The following is a 20207-nucleotide window of genomic DNA, read 5'->3' as shown; positions in this document are numbered from 1 at the left end:
AGGGTATACTCGTATATATTCTTTTAACTTTCAGAGCTTTTGTTTTAAGGTAACCGCTCTTTGGGTAATACTAAACTATTTATATATTTATATCCAACTACTACAAATGGATTAATTTTATTATACAAATATTTTACATTTCTCATGCTCTGAAAGTGGCTCACTGGTTATCTATGAAGCAAGTTAAAAGCGGTACGTTTCGGCCCTAGGGAGTTTTGCTTTCCAAGTACTTCTTTTGTGATTAGCAATGAAAAATCGCTTCTACTTGGATTTGTTTTAATAATTACCATACTGATCTTTAACTCCCGAAAGTACCCACAACAAATAGATAGTCATGTTTTGTGAAATACACATGTACATTTATATTACTTTTATATAATAGCTCGTCAATGGGTGCCTTTCATCCCTTGGGTGCCTTTCATCCCTTGGGAAACAATTAACTATTTAGCGTCTGCTGTTTTATGATAGACTTCACCATTTTATATTGTATTTAATGAGTGTATGGGCCACCCCACACTAACCTCTTTTGAGCGTCAGCGTCTAGTCAGCGCTATGGAAAATGGCATCGCTGCGCAGTTGCGTCAACGTTGCGTTGAGCAGCAGCCGGGCTACGTTCACACGGCGTAATTTTTCTCGTAAACCGTATACGAGATTTTATCGAATGTCGTAGTGACAACAAAATTTGTATGGCAACTTTGAAAATCGTTTACACGGCGTCTATACGTGAAAACCTCGTGTTCGAGGCATATTTGTTACCGTATACCGTAGGGTCTTGCCACCGAGGATGCGAGATTCTCGAAACGATTTTGTCGAATGCAGTGCTCAGTGGCGCTTGTGTTTACGTTGTTTCGTTCACACGAACAAACAGGGGGCCTACCGCGAACCACGTTCGAAGTGTTGCCTCCCTGTCACACTTACGTACGAATTTACAAGTGCGACAGAGAGACAATACGTCGAACGTGGTTCGCGGTAGGCCCTCTGGTTTCTCCTATACGAGACGCGTACGGGCAGTTGTGACGTCACATACGTGAAAAAACCGAATGGGCCTCGCGCCGTGTGAACGGTCGTCTCGTATGACGGTCACTGTATGCAAGAAAATATCGAATCGTATAGTCGCCGTGTGAACCTAGCCTTGTCTAGACGACGCCGCGCGGGAGACGCTAGTGTGGGGTAGCCTTAAGGGAAGTAGGTATTACATAGTACGTTTTGGTAGGTTCCTCATGGTGTTCATGTGCCTGTCGCTGTCCGTGTTCTCCACCATCGAGGAGTACGAGGCTCGCGCCGGGATAGTTCTCTTCTACATGGAAACTGTCGTCGTCATTTGGTTCGCTATCGAGTTTGTGTTAAGGTAAGCCGCTCCATAATACCATGCTGATTTTGTTAGTTGTTACCACTTGAGGTGAGCATGTTTGCCCATAAGGGGAACTAAAGCGATCCAGGTCAATATTTTTTGAAGTAAAAACTTCTTTTGCGGCGCTGGGCACTTTTTGAGGTGGGGAAAAAATTATAAACTCGAGACAGCGTAAGGCGATCACGTGACCGTAAGGGGCGTAAGGTGGCCACTCATAATTTAAATGGCATTTAAATCAATAAAGAAAAACTCAATGTTATTTGACATTTATGTTGCGGACTCCTTTTAAGACTCTTTACCTATGTTCAAATAATTTGACGTTGTCATGGCAGTGTGTAAAAAAAACATGTCAATGAAAAAGTGTGATCTTATTTGAGAATGATAATAATATATAATAAATAAATAGAATACCTCCGCTAAACGTATGTATCGTGTTACCGGGCGTCGGTAACATAGTGAGGTGAGTTTTCACTTCTATCGGCACTCCCGGAGTGCAACCGTTGTTGCTTGTTTATGAATTATAGATAGTGTATCATTAATGCAGGTCTATTTGGATTCAATCTAGGCAGACAGTGTTATGAAACTTATGAATGTATTGACCATACAAATACGATACAAGCACACCCTAATATTATTTTCAAGGCGGAACTTGCTTTACTTAGATGCAAACCTGTGTTGCAATGCGACTGTGTCCAACTACCTACATATATTACCTTCTCACACTACTTATCAAATATCTTATGAGTATCTATCTTCTGCCCTTACCAAGAGATTAAGTACTTAAAGTAGAGTAGGTAAGTTAGTACACTGAATAAATAGCTGAGTAGGTAGGTACGAAGATAAATGTAAAAGTTAAAGAATATTTATAATTTTTCGTAATCCCTTAAACGCGTAGTTCGTTCAGGGAGTGGTGCAGCAGGCCCCTTTTCATTATACAAATTACCGGCTTCCGACACTTCGTTTATATTACATTATTAATTGTTTCTATTATAGAACTATTTAATATTATATACACTACATAATCGTTTGCCAACGTTCTCTACTATACCGCGGTATCCAAACATACATTTAGGGTCCCGATTACAACTTGTGTGTGGGCCTTTCAGTGCATTTATTTTTTGGTATTGTTAGCATTTTCTATTATAAGAACACTCCTTGTTTAGACAGTCATTGAAAAATAAACGTTACCATTAAGGCGCGGTGTATAGTAAAATGCGCTATTTTGAGACGATATTTACAGACTTTTACAAGGCTTTCATGCATTATTTTCTAGTATGTATAACTTCAGTCTTTGAACTACTTGTTTGTTAATCGCGAAATGGATCTATTACCAATGTGCATAATTTTAGTCTTTACAGTCTACTTACTTACTTATACAAATAGGTAATTTTAAAAGTCAAATTCCGTAAAGGAAGTGAAAAGAATTCTTGCAAAAGTATATTAAGCAAAAGAAAAGAATGAGATGATTCCCTTTTTTAAAGTCTTAGTTCTGAGTGAAAAATAAATGGTTCATCCTAATGTAAGGCGAGCGCCGGCTTTAGGATGAACACCGAACGATCCATCCACAACGAGTGACGAATTACTCGACGCGCTCGCCACTCGGCTTATCTCTCTCTGTGTTCGTTGCCTCCCATAGATTACATCCCGTAAACTTCGCATTAACTACATATAATAATTAATATCTGGGAGACCGAGCTTTGCTCGGAAAACATATAAAAACTCGAAAATGGTTTTCCCAGAGATAAAACCTAGCTAGATCGATTTTTCGCCCCCAAAAACCCCCATATAGCAAATTTCATCGAAATCGTTAGAGCCGTTCCCGAGATCTCCGAAAAATACATATAAATAAATAAATATATAAATATATAAATATGCAAGAATTGCTCGTTTAAAGGTATTAGATAGATAAACCGTGTGATAAACTTTTGCGAGGTAGGTACACTTGTAAAGTATTATGCCGCGATTCGCACTAATCAGTTGTGTTGCATCGTATATCGTGTTAAACTACAAAAGGTACATGTTTATCCTTTGGTTATTTTTAATGTAAGTACCCCACCAAAGATTGGATGCAATTTAAATAAGCGGTCCCGCTCCCATACGATAATCGTACCAGAGCACTTATTCACCGTAACCACGAGTTATGTTACATCTGCTCAATCCGATGGATATGTGATCTGTGGTTCTCGCAGTAGATAGGTTTTAGCGAATAATGCCCGGCCACTTTCATTTTATTAAAAGTTAGCAAAAGTTAACATGTTCCATTTTTGTTCAGGTTATGGTCGTCAGGATGCCGGTCCCGGTACCAGGGTTCAATGGGGCGCCTCAAGTTCTTGAGGCGGCCTTTCTGCATAATAGGTGAGTGTGAATCTCATTAATCTAATTTCTATGTAGTGTAGGAGAATATATATACATATCTATACAGCCTAGAAATCGTATAGGTATTGTACTGTAATAATATTTACTTGAGTTGGCCTTTTGGTTATAAAGGGATGTGCTTTAGGCATTTTACAGTTTGTATTCGGAGGTTTATTATACAAAACCATTTTTCTCAAACATGCAATGAAATGTCGTCGCTCCGGGCGTTATATCAGGCTTCGAAGTATCACGTTTAGGGCGGAGCAACTCCAGAGAACTGTAAAGGAATTTCATACGAAATTGAAGGCCTAGGCCGGGAAGTAATTTTTTTTTAAATTCTAATGTAAACATGGGGTCCATGTCCATGAACAGACTAAACAGCCGAATTATAGTTTGTCAAAGGACTGTCCCATTTCAAACATAGATAGAAAGAATCATACTAGCTTTGTCTTTCACTAGTATTAGCACCCAAAAGAAAAGGATAAGTATAGTTTTTTGTGTTCTTATTTACTGCCAATTTGGTTTGACCAGCTATATATATATTTTTTTATATTTTTGGTGAATGAATGGTTATCGGACCAAAATATCCGTGTTAACGCCTGTTATACACGAACGTACTGATATTAAGAATACAAATCTGTATGATTCAATGTGTTGATGAATAAATTTAAAATTTTGTCTATACGTAAGTCACCAGAGACCATAGACAATATTTAAAATCCTCTGCATTTATTTTATTTATAGAAATTGAGATTCTTATTATCAGATTGTGTATAATGACCCTAATAAGGTCTATTCGAACACTACACACGCGAAATACGGACGACTTCCGTAAAAAAAAACAATTATGGCGGGATTGGAAGGAAAATTAAAAAACTTTTGTTGTGAAGTTGGATTTTTATTATAAAGATTATAAATTTGTTTTTTTGAGTGGTATATTTTTTATTTCATTGCATGTTTGAGAAAAGCACTATACATGCCTAGCCGTGAAAAGGTCTTGCCGGCTTCGTATCACTATCCGGCCTCCCTACGGTCGGCCGGCTATACCTACTCACCCGGCAAGCCCTTCTTTCCCGGCGTCTGCAGTAATGTACTATAATTATTGTAAGCACGTACCTATAGCTGTTTCATAACATTACTGTGCTGTCGCCACGAAAGGTTTTGTTTAATTAGAAATGAATTATTTTACTTGTCTGTGATGTGTATTTTAAGAACGTCTGTTTTTATATTTTTAACCCGCTAAATTTTTCATGCTAGAGATACAATTTTCAATGTCCCTCAGTCGACAACAAAGTTGTAGGTAGGTACTAAGCTTCGAGCCTACTTTATGTGCGACTGCTTGTAGCAGATTTTTTTAACAAGCTTTTATTAGGTCGACCTGTATGTAACTAACTATGTAATGGAATCTAAGGTAACTAATTTAACCATCTTCCAAGGATCGTAGCGTCATGAAAATTGGCAGCTGTATGTAGTTCTGATGACAATACAATAATATGGTACTGTCGAACTGATCTGATGATGGAGACAGGAGGTGGCCATAGGAACTCTGTGATGAAACAACGCAACCTAATTGTGTTAGGGGTTTTTAGAATTGTCTCGATGAGTATTAGTTGTCTGTCGTAAGAAAAGTGCAGTCAGCGATAAAAGCTTGTACCAAAAAATAAATTTTTGCCAAAAACTAATTTTTAAATTCAGTTGCTTCCGTAATTTTCGTATTAATTAATCTTAGGAATGATTTTCAAGAAAGACTTATTTCAACAGCGATACTTAGACGAAAATCGCAGTTATGTGCTCAATGCTAAATAGTTACAAAATAATCGCATTTGAGCAGATTGTCTGTATCTTAGTTATTCAAATGAGCCAAGTAATAAAAATCCTATCCTACATGTAGGTACACGTATATCAATAAACATGAATCTAAATAGATAGTCCACAACCGCCACAACAAAACCACGCTAAAAAAACTATAACAAAACAAATTGTTGCATATCTGCTTCAGTTTTTGAGATGCACTGTCTCGCTGATATAGCAAAATCTAGACTTCGATTCGAAATAACTAAGGCAAAAGCAAAATTGCGTTGTTCAAAAGCTGCAGATGTTATTACTTTGCTTGCGGCATCAAAGCAACCAACATTTTTAAAGAACCAGTTTCCTCACTATAGGTAATTTTCTGTATTGAAATGATGAAAAAACATTCCAATAAATCGAATTCGTAAAGATGTAGGTATATGATCTATAGTCAACTTTCCACAAACAGGAAAATAACAAGCTCGAAGAGAAATTGGGTCGGCACGCAAACAAATATCATAAAGCACAGTTCATAAAAATATTGTAATACATAGGTATACAGTCATCCTCAACATTTCCAAGTAAAAGTCACGTCCCGTCTATAAACCGTGGCGAAGTGACCCTATTTCAGGTGCGAGCAATCTGCCGCGACCTTCACATTTTCGGCCGGTCTCCCTTGGCGCTAGTTCGTGCGGCCGCGGCGCTCTCGGGGGAGCCGGCCCGCGCGAGACCATGCAGCCTTGGTACCGGCAAACATTACCGCACGATACTCTACAAGTCTACACGTCGACCAGCGTGCAAACAACTCCACTCGAATTATTTAAACGCCTCCTACGATTATTTAAATATCTACACAGAAAATTACATTGTTTATTCTGAACTGGCTAGAGGAAACCGCGTTACCAATTGATGAGAGGCTTTAGTTTATTAAGTTAGGTAAGGCTCGCGCACTTTGAACCTCTATAAATTCGTAACTGCAATGCAAAATTCGTAGCCCAATGGTTTCCTTTACCAGTAGGTAGGGTAGTTGCCGAGGTCATGGGTTCTAATCTTCGCTGGAGCATCATTAAATATTTTATTCGTACCTACACAATTCTACTGAGTCGCAAGTAAGAATTTGGCTGAACGTGATTTTAATATTTTTAATACAGTATTCAATCTACTCTACTGGACTATTCATATATGGAACGTTCATTTTGCTTTGTTTGGCTAAATGTTTACAAAGAGTTAGAAACTCTTTCCGTTAACAGATTCTTTATTTTGGTCACTCCATGATTTTGAGCACTGTTCGAAACATGTTTTATATTGCAAATACTTAGGAACTGCCAGCTCGGTCCCCCTTTATTCTAAAATGCAGAAATTAATGATAGGTATTAATCTTAGGAATTTTAAAGAATTTATGAAACTCTCCAAATATAATTACGTATCAAACACATATCGACGTAGCAATCGACTTAAAAAAAGCCATGCCAAGAGCATGTCGCGCCATGCTCAGTGTAGGGTTCCGTAGCTACCCGTCCGTCATTGAATATCTTTATCAAGCTCTACTTTCACGTTTTTTTGCGATTATTTCCGATGATATTTACTTTGTCAAAAAATGATTGTATAAGACCCCTATTCTTTGTAAAAGATCTATCCAACGACACCCCACACCAAAGGTTTAAAGCGAAAAAAAAACATATTCCCACGATTCCTTATTGTACACGGCCACTTTATGAGTGAATTCATAATGTGTCCATCCAATTTTGCAGCTCGCTGTATCTACCTACTTATTTGTCATATAGTAGGTAGGTAGATAAGTGCAGCAGTGCAGTGGTCTGACAGGCTTATTCAAAACATGGTTAGCTACAAATTATAAAAATCTGGTCTAAATAATCAATGGTCTTTGATCCATTTCCAATGCCTAAAAAAGTGGCCAAGTGCGAGTCGGACTCGCCCATGAAGGGTTCCGTATTTAGGCGATTTATGACGTATTAAAAAAAAACTACTTGCTAGATCTCGTTCAAACCAATTTTCGGTGGAAGTTTACATGGTAATGTACATCATATATTTTTTTTAGTTTTATCATTCTCTTATTTTAGAAGTTAGGGGGGGGGGGACACACATTTTACCACTTTGGAAGTCTCTCTCGCGCAAACTATTCAGTTTAGAAAAAAATGATATTAGAAACCTCAATATCATTTTTGAAGACCTATCCATAGATACCCCACACGTATGGGTTTGATGAAAAAAAAAATTTGAGTTTCAGTTCGAAGTATGGGGAACCCCAAAAATTTATTGTTTTTTTTCTATTTTTGTGTGAAAATCTTAATGCGGTTCACAGAATACATCTACTTACCAAGTTTCAACAGTATAGTTCTTATAGTTTCGGAGAAAAGTGGCTGTGACATACGGACGGACAGACAGACGGACAGACAGACAGACATGACGAATCTATAAGGGTTCCGTTTTTTGCCATTTGGCTACGGAACCCTAAAAATGAGTAAATAAGGATAGCATTAGCAAATTTATAACCAAAGAAGTTACAAAATCTTAGTAGGTAGGTGTACAGTAAATATATTATCATCAAATAGAAAAATATTAGTACCTACCTAATAAAAAATATTTAAATCATATTTTCTCATGCAGATAATTTAATAGTAAAACAAAGGCAGTGTATGTTCACGGCGCTATTGTTTTTATACTTGATTAGTAAAACGCAAAGTTCAAAGGGCTTGTAATATGTGAAGCGTTATTATTATTAATAGTAATAGCACACGTAATTGTGTTTGCGTGTATACTTGACCTAATAAACGATATCAAATATCAGGTATTCCAGCAAATGTATATACATCTATAACAAAAGCGTCTGTTTGAACGGGTAGATTGTAGTGAGAATGACACTAAGGGCCCGATTCGAATTTTGTAATAGACATCTATTAGATATCTTTTAGACATCGCCAAGATACGATAACGATATGTTTAAGATCTAACCTGTCAAATTTGACATTTGCGCGATTCTGGAGATACTCTTGAACGATTTCCACAAGATATTACTTAGAGATCTAATTCACATCTAATAGATATCTAACACGATCTATCGTAAAAGTGACATTGGTTGCCCGAATTGCGCTGCAAAAGAGAACTAGTTGAAATCTAAACTATAACGTATCTAGAATGGATCTAGTACGTGTCGTCTCTTGTGAATATCTTGAAGTTCGAATACGGCAGTTAGTATTAATAACCTCTCGTCACCACGACGCGAGCGTAATTTGCAAATCAATATTTCCGGGAATATTGAGCTATAATATAACTTAACGAGCACAAATAGATCTACAGGTATCGAATACGAGTACTTGACGACGTTCAGTCATAAATACCGTTGATAATAATCGGACAGAGGTGTCGAATCGATATACGGAAATCGTTTAATGTGATTTTCTTACTATGGCTGTGTAGTAGCTGTCACAACAATTGCAGTTGTGGGCACTTTATTCCCTTATTTATTCTATACCAACTCATAACTCATCGAGTCGAAATAGTTCGTTGTTAGCGTGGTGAACAAGACCATCCATCTTATTCTCTATTATTATCAGTTCTTACTTACTTTTGTCTGACCCGAGAATGTAACAGTTGGCTCGCCTGTACAACCCACTTGGGAAATAAAACCTGGCCAAACATAATGATTAAGTTGGACCAACGTTATCCTTGTTTAGACAGTTATTTAATTTAAAGCGAGTAACATAATTTTTATATGTATTGTCAGTAGTCAGTACGGTACTCTATGTATAGATGCAATATCCACGCGATGCAATAAATACAAGGAAGGAATTACTTAGAAATTAGCTAATAACAGTAATAACGGTATCATGACAAACATGCGGCGACAACGAACACTTTCGGATTTATGGCTGCATAATACAAACTAATGCTACTTACAGGCTACGGCTGAACATTATGTACTTGTACCTACCTAGTATTCTGAACAAGAAATAAAAACAATAAAAGACACCGTCACCTACAGATTACTTATTCTGTGCCTACACTACTCTACCTACTCGATGACAGCGATGGTGACACCAACCTGATATTACCTCATTGCGCGCAACTTACATTTCCTACTATACATAATTATTAGTGTGAACAAGACGAACGCTGAATGTTCCTTCTCTGGCGCTTCCTAACATGATATTAATCTAAGACTATACCTACCATTTTGGTACCTACTCGCAAATTGCACCGACAATGATATGATATCATATACAGCGTGTATTTTTAATATTACCTCAAACCGTAACCAAACGTAGGTTTTAGTACTATGAGCCGATATTGCAAGGTAATTTTAAGTTAGTCTTAACCACTAAAGTATAATGAATTTTTGAAAATTTATCGAGCAGCAATGTATTGCGTACACTTATTTGACACATGGAAGAAAAGGGTCTAGTATTGTTTAGTCATTATCGTTGCGTATTTCCTACACGAGACTGCTTGGCAGCCAAAACCGAATCCTTATTGCGTTTAAACATTTTTTTATGTTAAAATAATATTAACTAGCCAAATTAAAGGCAAAGAATTCTTATTGGAAAACAATCATGACAATATTTACCATTTTATTACAACGTTGTCTTGCAACGAACAAATCACATAATGTTTCATCTCATACTACATTTTTTTTTAATTCTTGTGAAATTGCTATGAAACCAATGATTCTACTATTAAATTAGCATTATTTTAAATTACTAAGCACTGTAAAGAAGATAGTAAATAATCAACAATCGGTTGACAAGTCAACGTCAATGCCACACTTCAACCATGCTTCAACCCGATACCTTCCACAGAAATAGCTACCTACTTGAATAAAAAGTTTGTTCAAGGAGTATTCACTTCATTCAAAATCAAAGTAACTACCAACCTAAAGATAACTAATTTGAGCAAACTTGACAGACTACGCATTACTGTTTACTGGCTGGTAAGATATGATGCTATTAAGCACAAAAAAGAAAATAATTTGTTTTGACGTAGATTGTCTTGTAAATCGGTGTCGATCACAAACTTGTCATTTTCGCGCTCGTCAATAACTTCCGCACACAATTCCAAGACCATTAATATTAGTTCTCAGGAACTAGCCGAAATGATTTTAATTTATGGCGAAACTGGACGAAGTGGGCGGCGCGCCTTAACTTTACAGGCAGCGATTTCCAGATTAGTAGGGTACGTTTACAAACTTATACCAAACTTAATGTCGGTTATTATTGACAGCAGTTAAAAGTTCTGTTATCAGTTGTGACGTCACGCGAGTAAGGCAAAGTAGCGATACATTGCGTGCTGAATTATTTTGTATGGAAAAAAATAGTTAACGAGCTTTTTTCTTGCAATATCGGTTCATAGCACGAACGCCTACGTCTGGTTAAAATTTGAGGTAATATTAAAAATACACGCTGTATATAACTTTGATATCCTAATAATATCGAGTCGAGCAAAGTAGGTATTACTGGTTTGTTTACTTTTTAGAGCGAACAAGCCATTAGAGCATGCGAGAATAAAAATACTTCAGTTTAAATTTCGGTTAAATACTTAAACGTGTCTCCTGTATAAATTAAATTCAGTCATATTTACATCGCAATTTTTACTTCGAATAGGTAAAAGTAGCTGTATACTTGCTAGTATAGATGCAAATGGCAATCAATGTTTATACAATTATCAAATCAAGTGTCCGTCACAGCGACCCAGGCTTCATGCCTAAGCTCTGATTTACATTCGGAATACCTAAGCTGACAGTAAAGCGGCAGGAATTATTTATTTCAATTAGCATGTTTAACAGCTAACTTTGCACATTATAATTTCCCATTTTCAAAGAGCGGATTCGACCCTTGTCAAAGGGTTGTTTTAGGTTAAGGCCGATTCCAATTTACGTACGATAACAAAAATACATTATTTTGTCATTAAAATGTAAGTTTGAATTAGCCAGATTTCTTTAACCAGAAATGTCACTTTTGACACTGACAGATGACTGACAGATCATATCCATAGGAAATCTTGCTCAAATTCATAATTGCAAAATCCAGATAAAACTATTATTACAATCAGAATACGCCTCCTTATCCGTACATCTCACTGAGATAACCAAATACAATAACAGATTAACAAGTAAATTGGCCGGTCTTTGACGCAAATCGGCATCTGTGAATTATGACACTGAAACTCTATTTTTAGTATTTATACTGAACTTTAGTGTAAGGGTTATGTTATGATTTTAGCAGCAGATGCAAGTAGGTAGGTAATGTAGGTAAATATCGCCCCCAAAGTAAAAAAAATCTGGAGATTACAATATATTTTACACCACACCAACAGGTAAAGGCTCTCTTGATGATTGTTCAAAAACTGATAAGAAAGTTGCTATTTATTTACATATAAGAAGTTAATGCCTTCTTAATAAATCAGTGAAAATATAATAATTATGCAGTAAAAACTACTTTTAGAGAATTACAAATAAATTATTTTTTGAACGGATATATCCCTTTCGGCCAATTTCGAAACCAAATTTTCGAAACCAGTAGAGAATACGGAATTATTCGTCTTGTTTGGAAACCGCGTTTCCTAAAAAGAAATCAAAAGTCTGTTTTAGAAACTCTACTGAATACGGAATGTCAAATCTGCTTTCGAAACCTCAAGATAAACTGCGATGAGTGTAGGTAATGTGCAGTTACGGACTAGTCATCGCTAAAACGCTAATTAACACTATTTCTTTTAACACTTCCATACTTAAAATATTCAATACTTATATCTTTAATATTTGAAGCATCGTCTAGACTCTAGAGGTATGTGGATATATCAAAGGAATTAAGATCTAAGTCCCTTTTCGTCCCATTCTCTAGTTTCAATTAGCGTTTTGCAATGATTAGTCCGATCACTGGTAATGGGATAAGGTCTAGCATAAAGTCTCCGTCAGTTGAAATTGTGAACAATGTAAACAAACCTTGCATTTAAAACGCCTTTTATTTCCATTTTCCCTTATCAAATAACTGCTAAATCCATGTGGTAATCAATCAATACTTACGACAACTGTGTCCTGAACAATAAAACAATGAACAAGTTACAGAATATGGATATTTCATTGAATGGTTTGTTTACATTGATAGCAACTTCAATTGATGGCGACTTTAGTCGTAGTATATTGCAATGTTAAGTAAACTGAATACATTTTTGTTTCAATTGATAAACGTACTTTATTTGTAACTTTTATTATTTTATAACAGCGGACACGGTAAAACTAATGAGGTCCAAGGCATGTTTAAAGATATTAATTATATCACGCGTATAGTACGCGTTAAAATCTAGCAAATTGTCTTCAGAGTTTGCTATTTCTTCCCAATCTTCTGTAGTTTTCCCCAAATGGAATACACACACTTTCGTCATAGGTGAAATGTATAAATGGTATTTGACCAAGAGCTTGCCTTTAGCATTATGGCAACATCATGTAGGGGCAGCCGCCGAATATACATGTATTCCACTCAAGCGTTCTCCGAAGTGGCACTGCGTTTTCGTTTTCTTTCATTTGATATTTATACCTTATATCAAAAAAGTTGGTATTTTTGAGGTTTCGAAAGCAGATTTGACATTCCGTATTCGGTGGGAGTTTCTAAAACAGACTTTGATTTCTTTTTAGGAAACCCGGTTTCCAAACAAGACGAATAATTCCGTTTTCTCTACTGGTTTCGAAAATTTGGTTTCGAAAGTGGCCGAAAGGTATATATCTAAATAATACAAGTGTTCACTGAAAGCTAACTGACGTTAAATCAACTTAATCGGCTCATAATCTGCTATCCGCTGAATGATTATAACAAAATTAATCAATAAAAGCCCTAAAACCTATATCGAAGTCGTATTCCAGACAAATTAGCTTTTATAAAACTTGCGGCAATCTCATAAATAACTTCACTCGTATTTCCTCTACGAACCCCTCACGCAAGCAGAGCTGTTATCACCCGTTGATATATATTGCAACTGATAAATCTTTTTCAATTCGGAACTTATCTTGTCAGCCAATCGATTTGAAAAATCGGGGAAGCATGTTATAAAAACCGCAGGTAGCCTTCGAAATATACTAAACGAAAACCGACTGCCATGTCAATTTATTTTACGGACCAAACATTGTGTCGCGTGTTACAGGTAAAACTGGCAAGTTAATAAAACAGCTATTATCTACAGAGTAGTTGATACACATACCTACATTTATCTTCTCCTTTCACAAATCAGGAAGTTTCTGGCGCTTTATTTATTGCGTGCGTTAGATCCACGTCACAATATTTAGTCGTCAATCCGCAGAATCGTACAGTTCAGCTTACGAGCTCTACCATGAACACCTATAGAATACATAACATTGAAGCAAAACATACGATCGTCACTAACAGATAGATGCCGAAGTACACGGAGCATCTTGGCATTCGTTTGAAGTTAGACGGCACAACGGCACAAACAAAAGGCATGAACGGAAATGGGGAACGTTTTGACCTTTTGTTTTACGAATAGCAATACGCCACGGAACATTTGTTTAATCAAAAAATAGTGCTGGCGTAGCCTGGTGATGTATCAACCTAATTTTGGAGTTTGGAGAAAAATTTTACATACATTTACAACATGTCAACATAATTATAATTTAATGCAGGTAGGCAGCTTTTAGAAAATTTATTGTCATATTGAAGTAGAGTCTGTGCAGAAAGAGAAGAAAGACACGACTCTTCTCTCTCCGAAAAAACTCTACTAAGTAAGATCTAAAAAAACTTAAAATACTTTGCAAATGACACTTTTTAAATCTTTATAACGGACTTAAAGTATTTTAACGTGGATAACAGGGTGCGTAGCGAACGTGCAATCGTTAATGCTCCGTAGCGAATGAAACGCAACTGTCACTGTCGCGCTAGTGAAGGAGGAGTGATAGAGAGATAAATGACTACGATACGCTACGGAGTGTTAACGATTGGCACGTTGACTATATGCGCCGAGGTAAGTTACTAATAAAATACACTGTACCTAGGGGTCACAAAACCGTACGTATTTTAGAAAACCGGTTTTTCGGCTTTTGTGAAACGTCAAAACCGGGTTTCCGGTTTTTTCGGTGATTTCGAGTTTACGTAGAATTTGTAAAATAAGCAAGTATTTTTAGAAGCAATGCTTTAATTTTCAATACACGACATTTCTATTTAACACTACACTTATTCATAAAACACAATTCATAGTAATGCGTTTATGAATAACGCCACTAATCTTTACCAAGACCATCAAATTCCATCATTCAAGTTTTTAACATGGTCATTATCCTAGAAATTATCCTTTAGGGGCTGAAAAGGGGGGTAGAAGTTTGTATGAGAAAACGATAAAAAGCAGATTTAATAAAAAAGTTACCCAAATTACTGACTCCACGCAGGCGAAGTCGCGGGCAAAAGCTAATGTTTCCTGAAGTCCTACTTCAGAAAACACATACCTCTGATGATGCCTACTCAACTCGCTAAACGAGGTAAAATACCGAGATTTAATTTGGTAGCGGCAATTTACCATATAACTAGAGATCATGAAGGGATAAGTATTTAGTAAAAATAGTCAACTGTTTTATACAATTAGTGCCTATGAATGTATTGTATTCTTATTATGTTATAAATATAAATAGTAAACTCTGAAGTGCATGTTGTTCATCAAAATAACTAAACTATATAGTGTATATAGAACTGTACCTAAAATCGAAAAACTCGAAAAAGCCGGTTTTATCAAAGTTAAAACCCGGTTTTTGCAATTGGCTGTAAACCCGGTTTTTCCGGTTTTTTCGATTTCGGTGAAACCGGGTTTGTGACCCCTAAGTACCCTAAACAAGTGGATGCAGACCAGACGTCATGTCACGCCACGTCATTTCGTGGCACTTTAATCTTATTTTGTGTTTTCTGTCATATTATGTATTGTCTGTGCTTACGAATAAATTATATTCTATTCTATTCTATTCTATGTCTTAGCTTTATATAGATAGACATACCTTTAAACGAGCAATTCTTGTTTATTACTATATATATATATATATACAGTGTGTAAGTCCAATACGGGCAATAAATTAAACCAGATATAAGAAGTTACACTTAATATGACTCCGTAATGAATTTTTTTCGCATGTACCAAGCAGCAATGTACTGCAAACATTAAGAAACAGAAGATGTCATGACATTACGAGATACGAGCTTTTTATTGTAACTGCTAACAAACGTTGACAGTTATTTTAAAAAGCTCGTATCCTGTAACGTGTGGTGTATTACATTGCAGGCCGAATTATTTTGTATGGTTAAAATTTTCATTGCATTTCTAAGTAAAATGTATCTCAATATACTTTTTAGGTCCTATGCTATAACCACCGTTTAAATATTCGCCCGTATTGGATTTACACACTGTATATATATATATGTCGGGGATCTCGGAAACGGCTCTAACGATTTCGATGAAATTTACTATAGGGGGGTTTTCGGGGGCGAGAAATCGATCTAGCTAGGTCTTATCTCTGGGAAAACGCGCATTTTCGAGTTTTTATATGTTTCCCATTTTTATATGTCACCCAGATATTATAGATAGACAGTGACAAATTCATCCTTAAAGTGCTCTGTTTCTTCGTACCAACGATGAGCGTGGTCCTAAACAAATAACTGCTAATTATAATAACAATAACATGATAATAATACAACGCAGCAGTTCCCCTCTCCTTTGAATTCAGTACCATAAAATCTGGTGAAAACGCCCTTTGATGATAAAATATTGACGCAATATTATTTTATCTTAGTTAATTAATATTTTTATGATAACGATAGAATGATAACTCATGAGAGTCATGAGTCATAATATGTAATTAAACTGGTAGTATTTTCGGTACTTTTCAGTAAAATGAAGCAAAGAAGAAATTTGAAGCAGGTACTGAAATGTTATTTGCGTGATAAAAACACAGATCGATCGCATTTGTTTTTCCGATTCACTGTAATTTGTCAACTATGTTGAATTTTATATATTTATGATTCATGTTTAAAATTTTGTGTTTAACTCGTTAAGCAAAGTTTGTTTAATCCTCGTGCCTTGAAACCTACGCAACGCTCAAGATTCCTGTGTTTTGAACCACTACGCTGCAAGTGGTTAAATTTTGGTAAAATCGCTCGCTTGTTCTAATATTGTATTGATATATTATTAGGAGGTTAAACAACAACTTTGTCCCCTTGTAAAACAAATACCTAACTATTCCTTGCTTAATATGGGCGTTAACAAACAATGTTTTACTTTTTGGTTAATACTACTGTTAAACACCAGTTTGAATTGTGACAGATGTTACGACAATCCTGGCGTCGCTGGTGGTCCTGGGCATGGGCTCGTCGGGGCAGGTGTTCGCGGCGTCAGCGCTGCGCGGGCTGCGCTTCTTCCAGATCCTGCGCATGGTGCGCATGGACCGGCGCGGCGGCACCTGGAAGCTGCTCGGCTCCGTCGTCTACGCGCATCGACAGGTTTCATTCATATTTATTTATTTATCGTATGGCATTTATTTTACACTGTGCACATAGTTACATAATTTATAATCTAAATCTACATTTTTCCAAGTAAGTAATGGCTGCTCTAGTTATGGTCTTAAAGTCTCATGGTTTCTATGGTCATATTATCAATGATCACTTCGTACTGCCAGCGTTTTTTCGAAAAGAATTGTCGCTTACCCCCCTTCGTTGCACAGTGTACTGCATATTTTATTTAGACAAATTGAACTTAACGGAGACTCAAAACATCTACATTAAATTATAAGTTCTCCTAACTATTTCTGTTTCCACTATAACAACCTCCCCGTCTGAGGGACATTTGGGGGATTTCACCCAAATCGCACCCCCGCGGTTGGGTGCTCATAACGCTATAACCATACTAATATAACTCGCGTGTGCTGTGGTCGTCACGCGTCACGCACATGTGCACAGGCCTTTATCTTGAATTGGAATTTTACTGACGTACATTTCTACGCAATGAACACATTGGTAAACTTACATAGGTAAGTACTACAAATGTAGTGCATAATTGTTATCTATCGTATTTTCTCGGAAAGGTTCGTATTTGTCATTTTAGTTCAGTCAATGTCAGTACTTTTTGCACCGAGACTGACTGAAATAGCAAGACACGTTCGGTTCGTAAGTTTCCGTGAAAATACGATGGAAAATAATTATGCACTACATCTGTACGCTATGTATATTGTATACAGGCTGTTATTTTCAGTCACGTGCAATAATGCACGGGGTGAATATTTATATAGGTCATACTGAGCAACTTTTACTATGGGACCAACCTCGAAATCGCCTAAAAGAAAATTGACTCTCCCATACAAAATATCAACATCAGACCAGCCAAAATCTATGAAAAAACAATTTTTTTTTCGCTATTTCAGGGTTGGTCCCATAGTATAAGTTGCTCAGTATGACCTATTATAATGTAATGAAATAAAATATTTTTATTTCGAACATGAAGTATGGACTTCATAAGTTCATATATGGATATAGGGTTAGGTTTTACAATAACTTACATATATCTAGAGTTAGTATTATAATTTAGACAAAACAAACAAACAAAACAAAACATTTACTACTATATTTACTATAATAACTTACATCACATAAATTATTGCAGGTGACTAAAAAAGAAACCCTGTATAATTATATTTAGTTTAAAATTAGAATAATCTTCTTGATTTAGTTAAATTGCATGTTTTGGAAGTCAAATTGTATCCTATTCCTATCCGTGTTTATTAGGCTGGTAATACTCGTAATCTGGGGGCACGGCAGTGCCCCCGCCAAGTCGAGCGCGAAGCAGACACTGCCGTACCATCCTTTACTGGAACCATTTCGCCGCATTTTCAGGCCCCTATTTGAGAACCTCTGGATAAGACCAGAACGCAGAAATTTTCGTCATCCAGTAAGCTATAATCACATACTTAAAATCCAAAATTTCAAGTCTGTAGGTCATTTAGTTCCGAAGTTAAGCGAAAGCAAAGTTAATTCGCATTTATGACATACACTCACTCATGATCATCAGGATAGAACTAATACTTCCCATAAACTCAGAGAGCTGAAATTTGGTACAGAGTTAGGGTTTAATGGCCACATAAAGGGAAAACCTAAAAATATTGCAATATCAGTCACGTTTTAAAGATCTAAGAACTGCATAAGTAAGTTTGTAATCCCATATAAATGTATGATATTACAAAGTTACTGTTGCAGTTCCTACAAATAGTAGGTAAAGTAAAGGTACACTACGATGTACGATGTGAGTATGAATGAAGATATGTTTAGTTATGATATGTGTATACATAGTATGGGTATGAGTACCCGAAAAGAAGGACTGCCTACAAAAAGAGATGAGATCCCATCAAAAGGTGCAAGTCTCGCAACGCTTTTACTACAAAAAAGTTTTGAGATGTAATGTGAAACCAAGTCGGTTATTTTAATCAGTGCCAGGGGGTGTTAAAACCGAAAAAATTGATCGGTTGGCCACATCATGGAAAAGTCGAACTTGACTATTTTGAACTTAGTCGTTTTATCAGTTTTCCAGTTTAAAAAGAACACCCTTCTATATTCCATATATTATTATTTCCACAGTCTCCACTAAAAATTACTGAAAACCCTATATTAAGAGGAAAGGGGAACGTCTCCATACACACATAGTCCCCATTTTCTTCTCTGGTTTTGGGGGTCGTTCACATTCGTCTATAAAGTCTGTTTATTGAGACGAACGGGGAACTACGGAAACTTACTCTGAGCATGGTCCGATATGCTCTTGGTCTGTTTTTTAATAATCATTATAATAAAGTATATAATAGCGGGCACTTGAGCGGATTATACATAGTTGTATATTTGCTGTATTTTTAGAATAAATAGATCTTCTAATAAATTGGACAAATAATTTACCGAATTCATCGCGTACCAATTTCATTTGTTGTCATTGTTCTTCACAAAAAATGAGTAGAATAATCAATGAGGCGGAAATCAAAGTAATTTTGTATGAAGATCCGCATTGGGCGGGATTATTTAGGCTATCAATGTCCCCGATATCACGGAGCTTTGGGAGGCGCAGCGTATCAGTGTCAACAATTCATTACCTTATCGCCCGATAAAACGGAATTAGACGAACCGAAATCAAGGGATAGCAATATTATCTATTAATATTCGAGATTTGCTAATTCACTTTTTCACATTTGTTACCCGATGGGACACATATTTATTAAGTATACTTTTCTATCATACATCCACCCCAACGAATTAGTATAGGGGGGTTCGAATTGTATATTGGTTGAAAACACGTGACATTTGTGTTACAATGTCTTCTTCTAAAATTTCAAGTCACTCGATCGAAAAAAATATTTATTCTCGATACAAGCCGTCAATCTTCTCTCAATTACCATCCGCAACGACAGAGGGGCTGTAGGTGCCGTTTATACCGCAAAAAACATATATTTCGACACTCTCAAGGGAATCAAAATTAGGTACTAGGGTATTTTCCGTTGACCTAGAACCAGGCCGCGTAGCCAACGTGCCAATCGCTTACGCTCCGTAGCGATCGAAACGCAACTGTCACTGTCGCACTAATATGGAAGAGTGATAGAGAGACACAAAGCGTTTCGTTGTCGAAGCGATAGCGATTGTTAGCTTGGCTAGGCCACCTGGCGTGACTCAATCCGCGATTTCGTCGCTTT

At 36.5% G+C, this 20207-nt stretch overlaps 2 protein-coding genes across 11 annotated transcripts in view; both read left to right on the top strand.

The window, feature by feature from the left end:
• The window catches only part of LOC134647233 (negative elongation factor D), a 387727-nt gene that overhangs the window by 243180 nt on the left and 124340 nt on the right, over positions 1 to 20207 (top strand). The window lies entirely within an intron of this gene.
• LOC134647229 (potassium voltage-gated channel subfamily KQT member 4) overlaps positions 1 to 20207 on the top strand; it is a 70140-nt gene that overhangs the window by 14805 nt on the left and 35128 nt on the right. For all 10 annotated transcript variants that reach the window (XM_063501482.1, XM_063501479.1, XM_063501483.1 and 7 more), the window contains 3 exons: positions 1214 to 1348; positions 3624 to 3706; positions 16814 to 16989. In XM_063501482.1, coding sequence (XP_063357552.1) covers positions 1214 to 1348; positions 3624 to 3706; positions 16814 to 16989 — 394 coding nt within the window. The remainder of the gene's footprint in view (positions 1 to 1213; positions 1349 to 3623; positions 3707 to 16813; positions 16990 to 20207) is intronic.

This window comes from Cydia amplana, chromosome 4, assembly GCF_948474715.1.
Source record: "Cydia amplana chromosome 4, ilCydAmpl1.1, whole genome shotgun sequence".
Classification (NCBI taxonomy): Eukaryota; Metazoa; Arthropoda; class Insecta; order Lepidoptera; family Tortricidae; genus Cydia; species Cydia amplana.
This window is presented reverse-complemented; position numbering and strand designations above follow the sequence as displayed.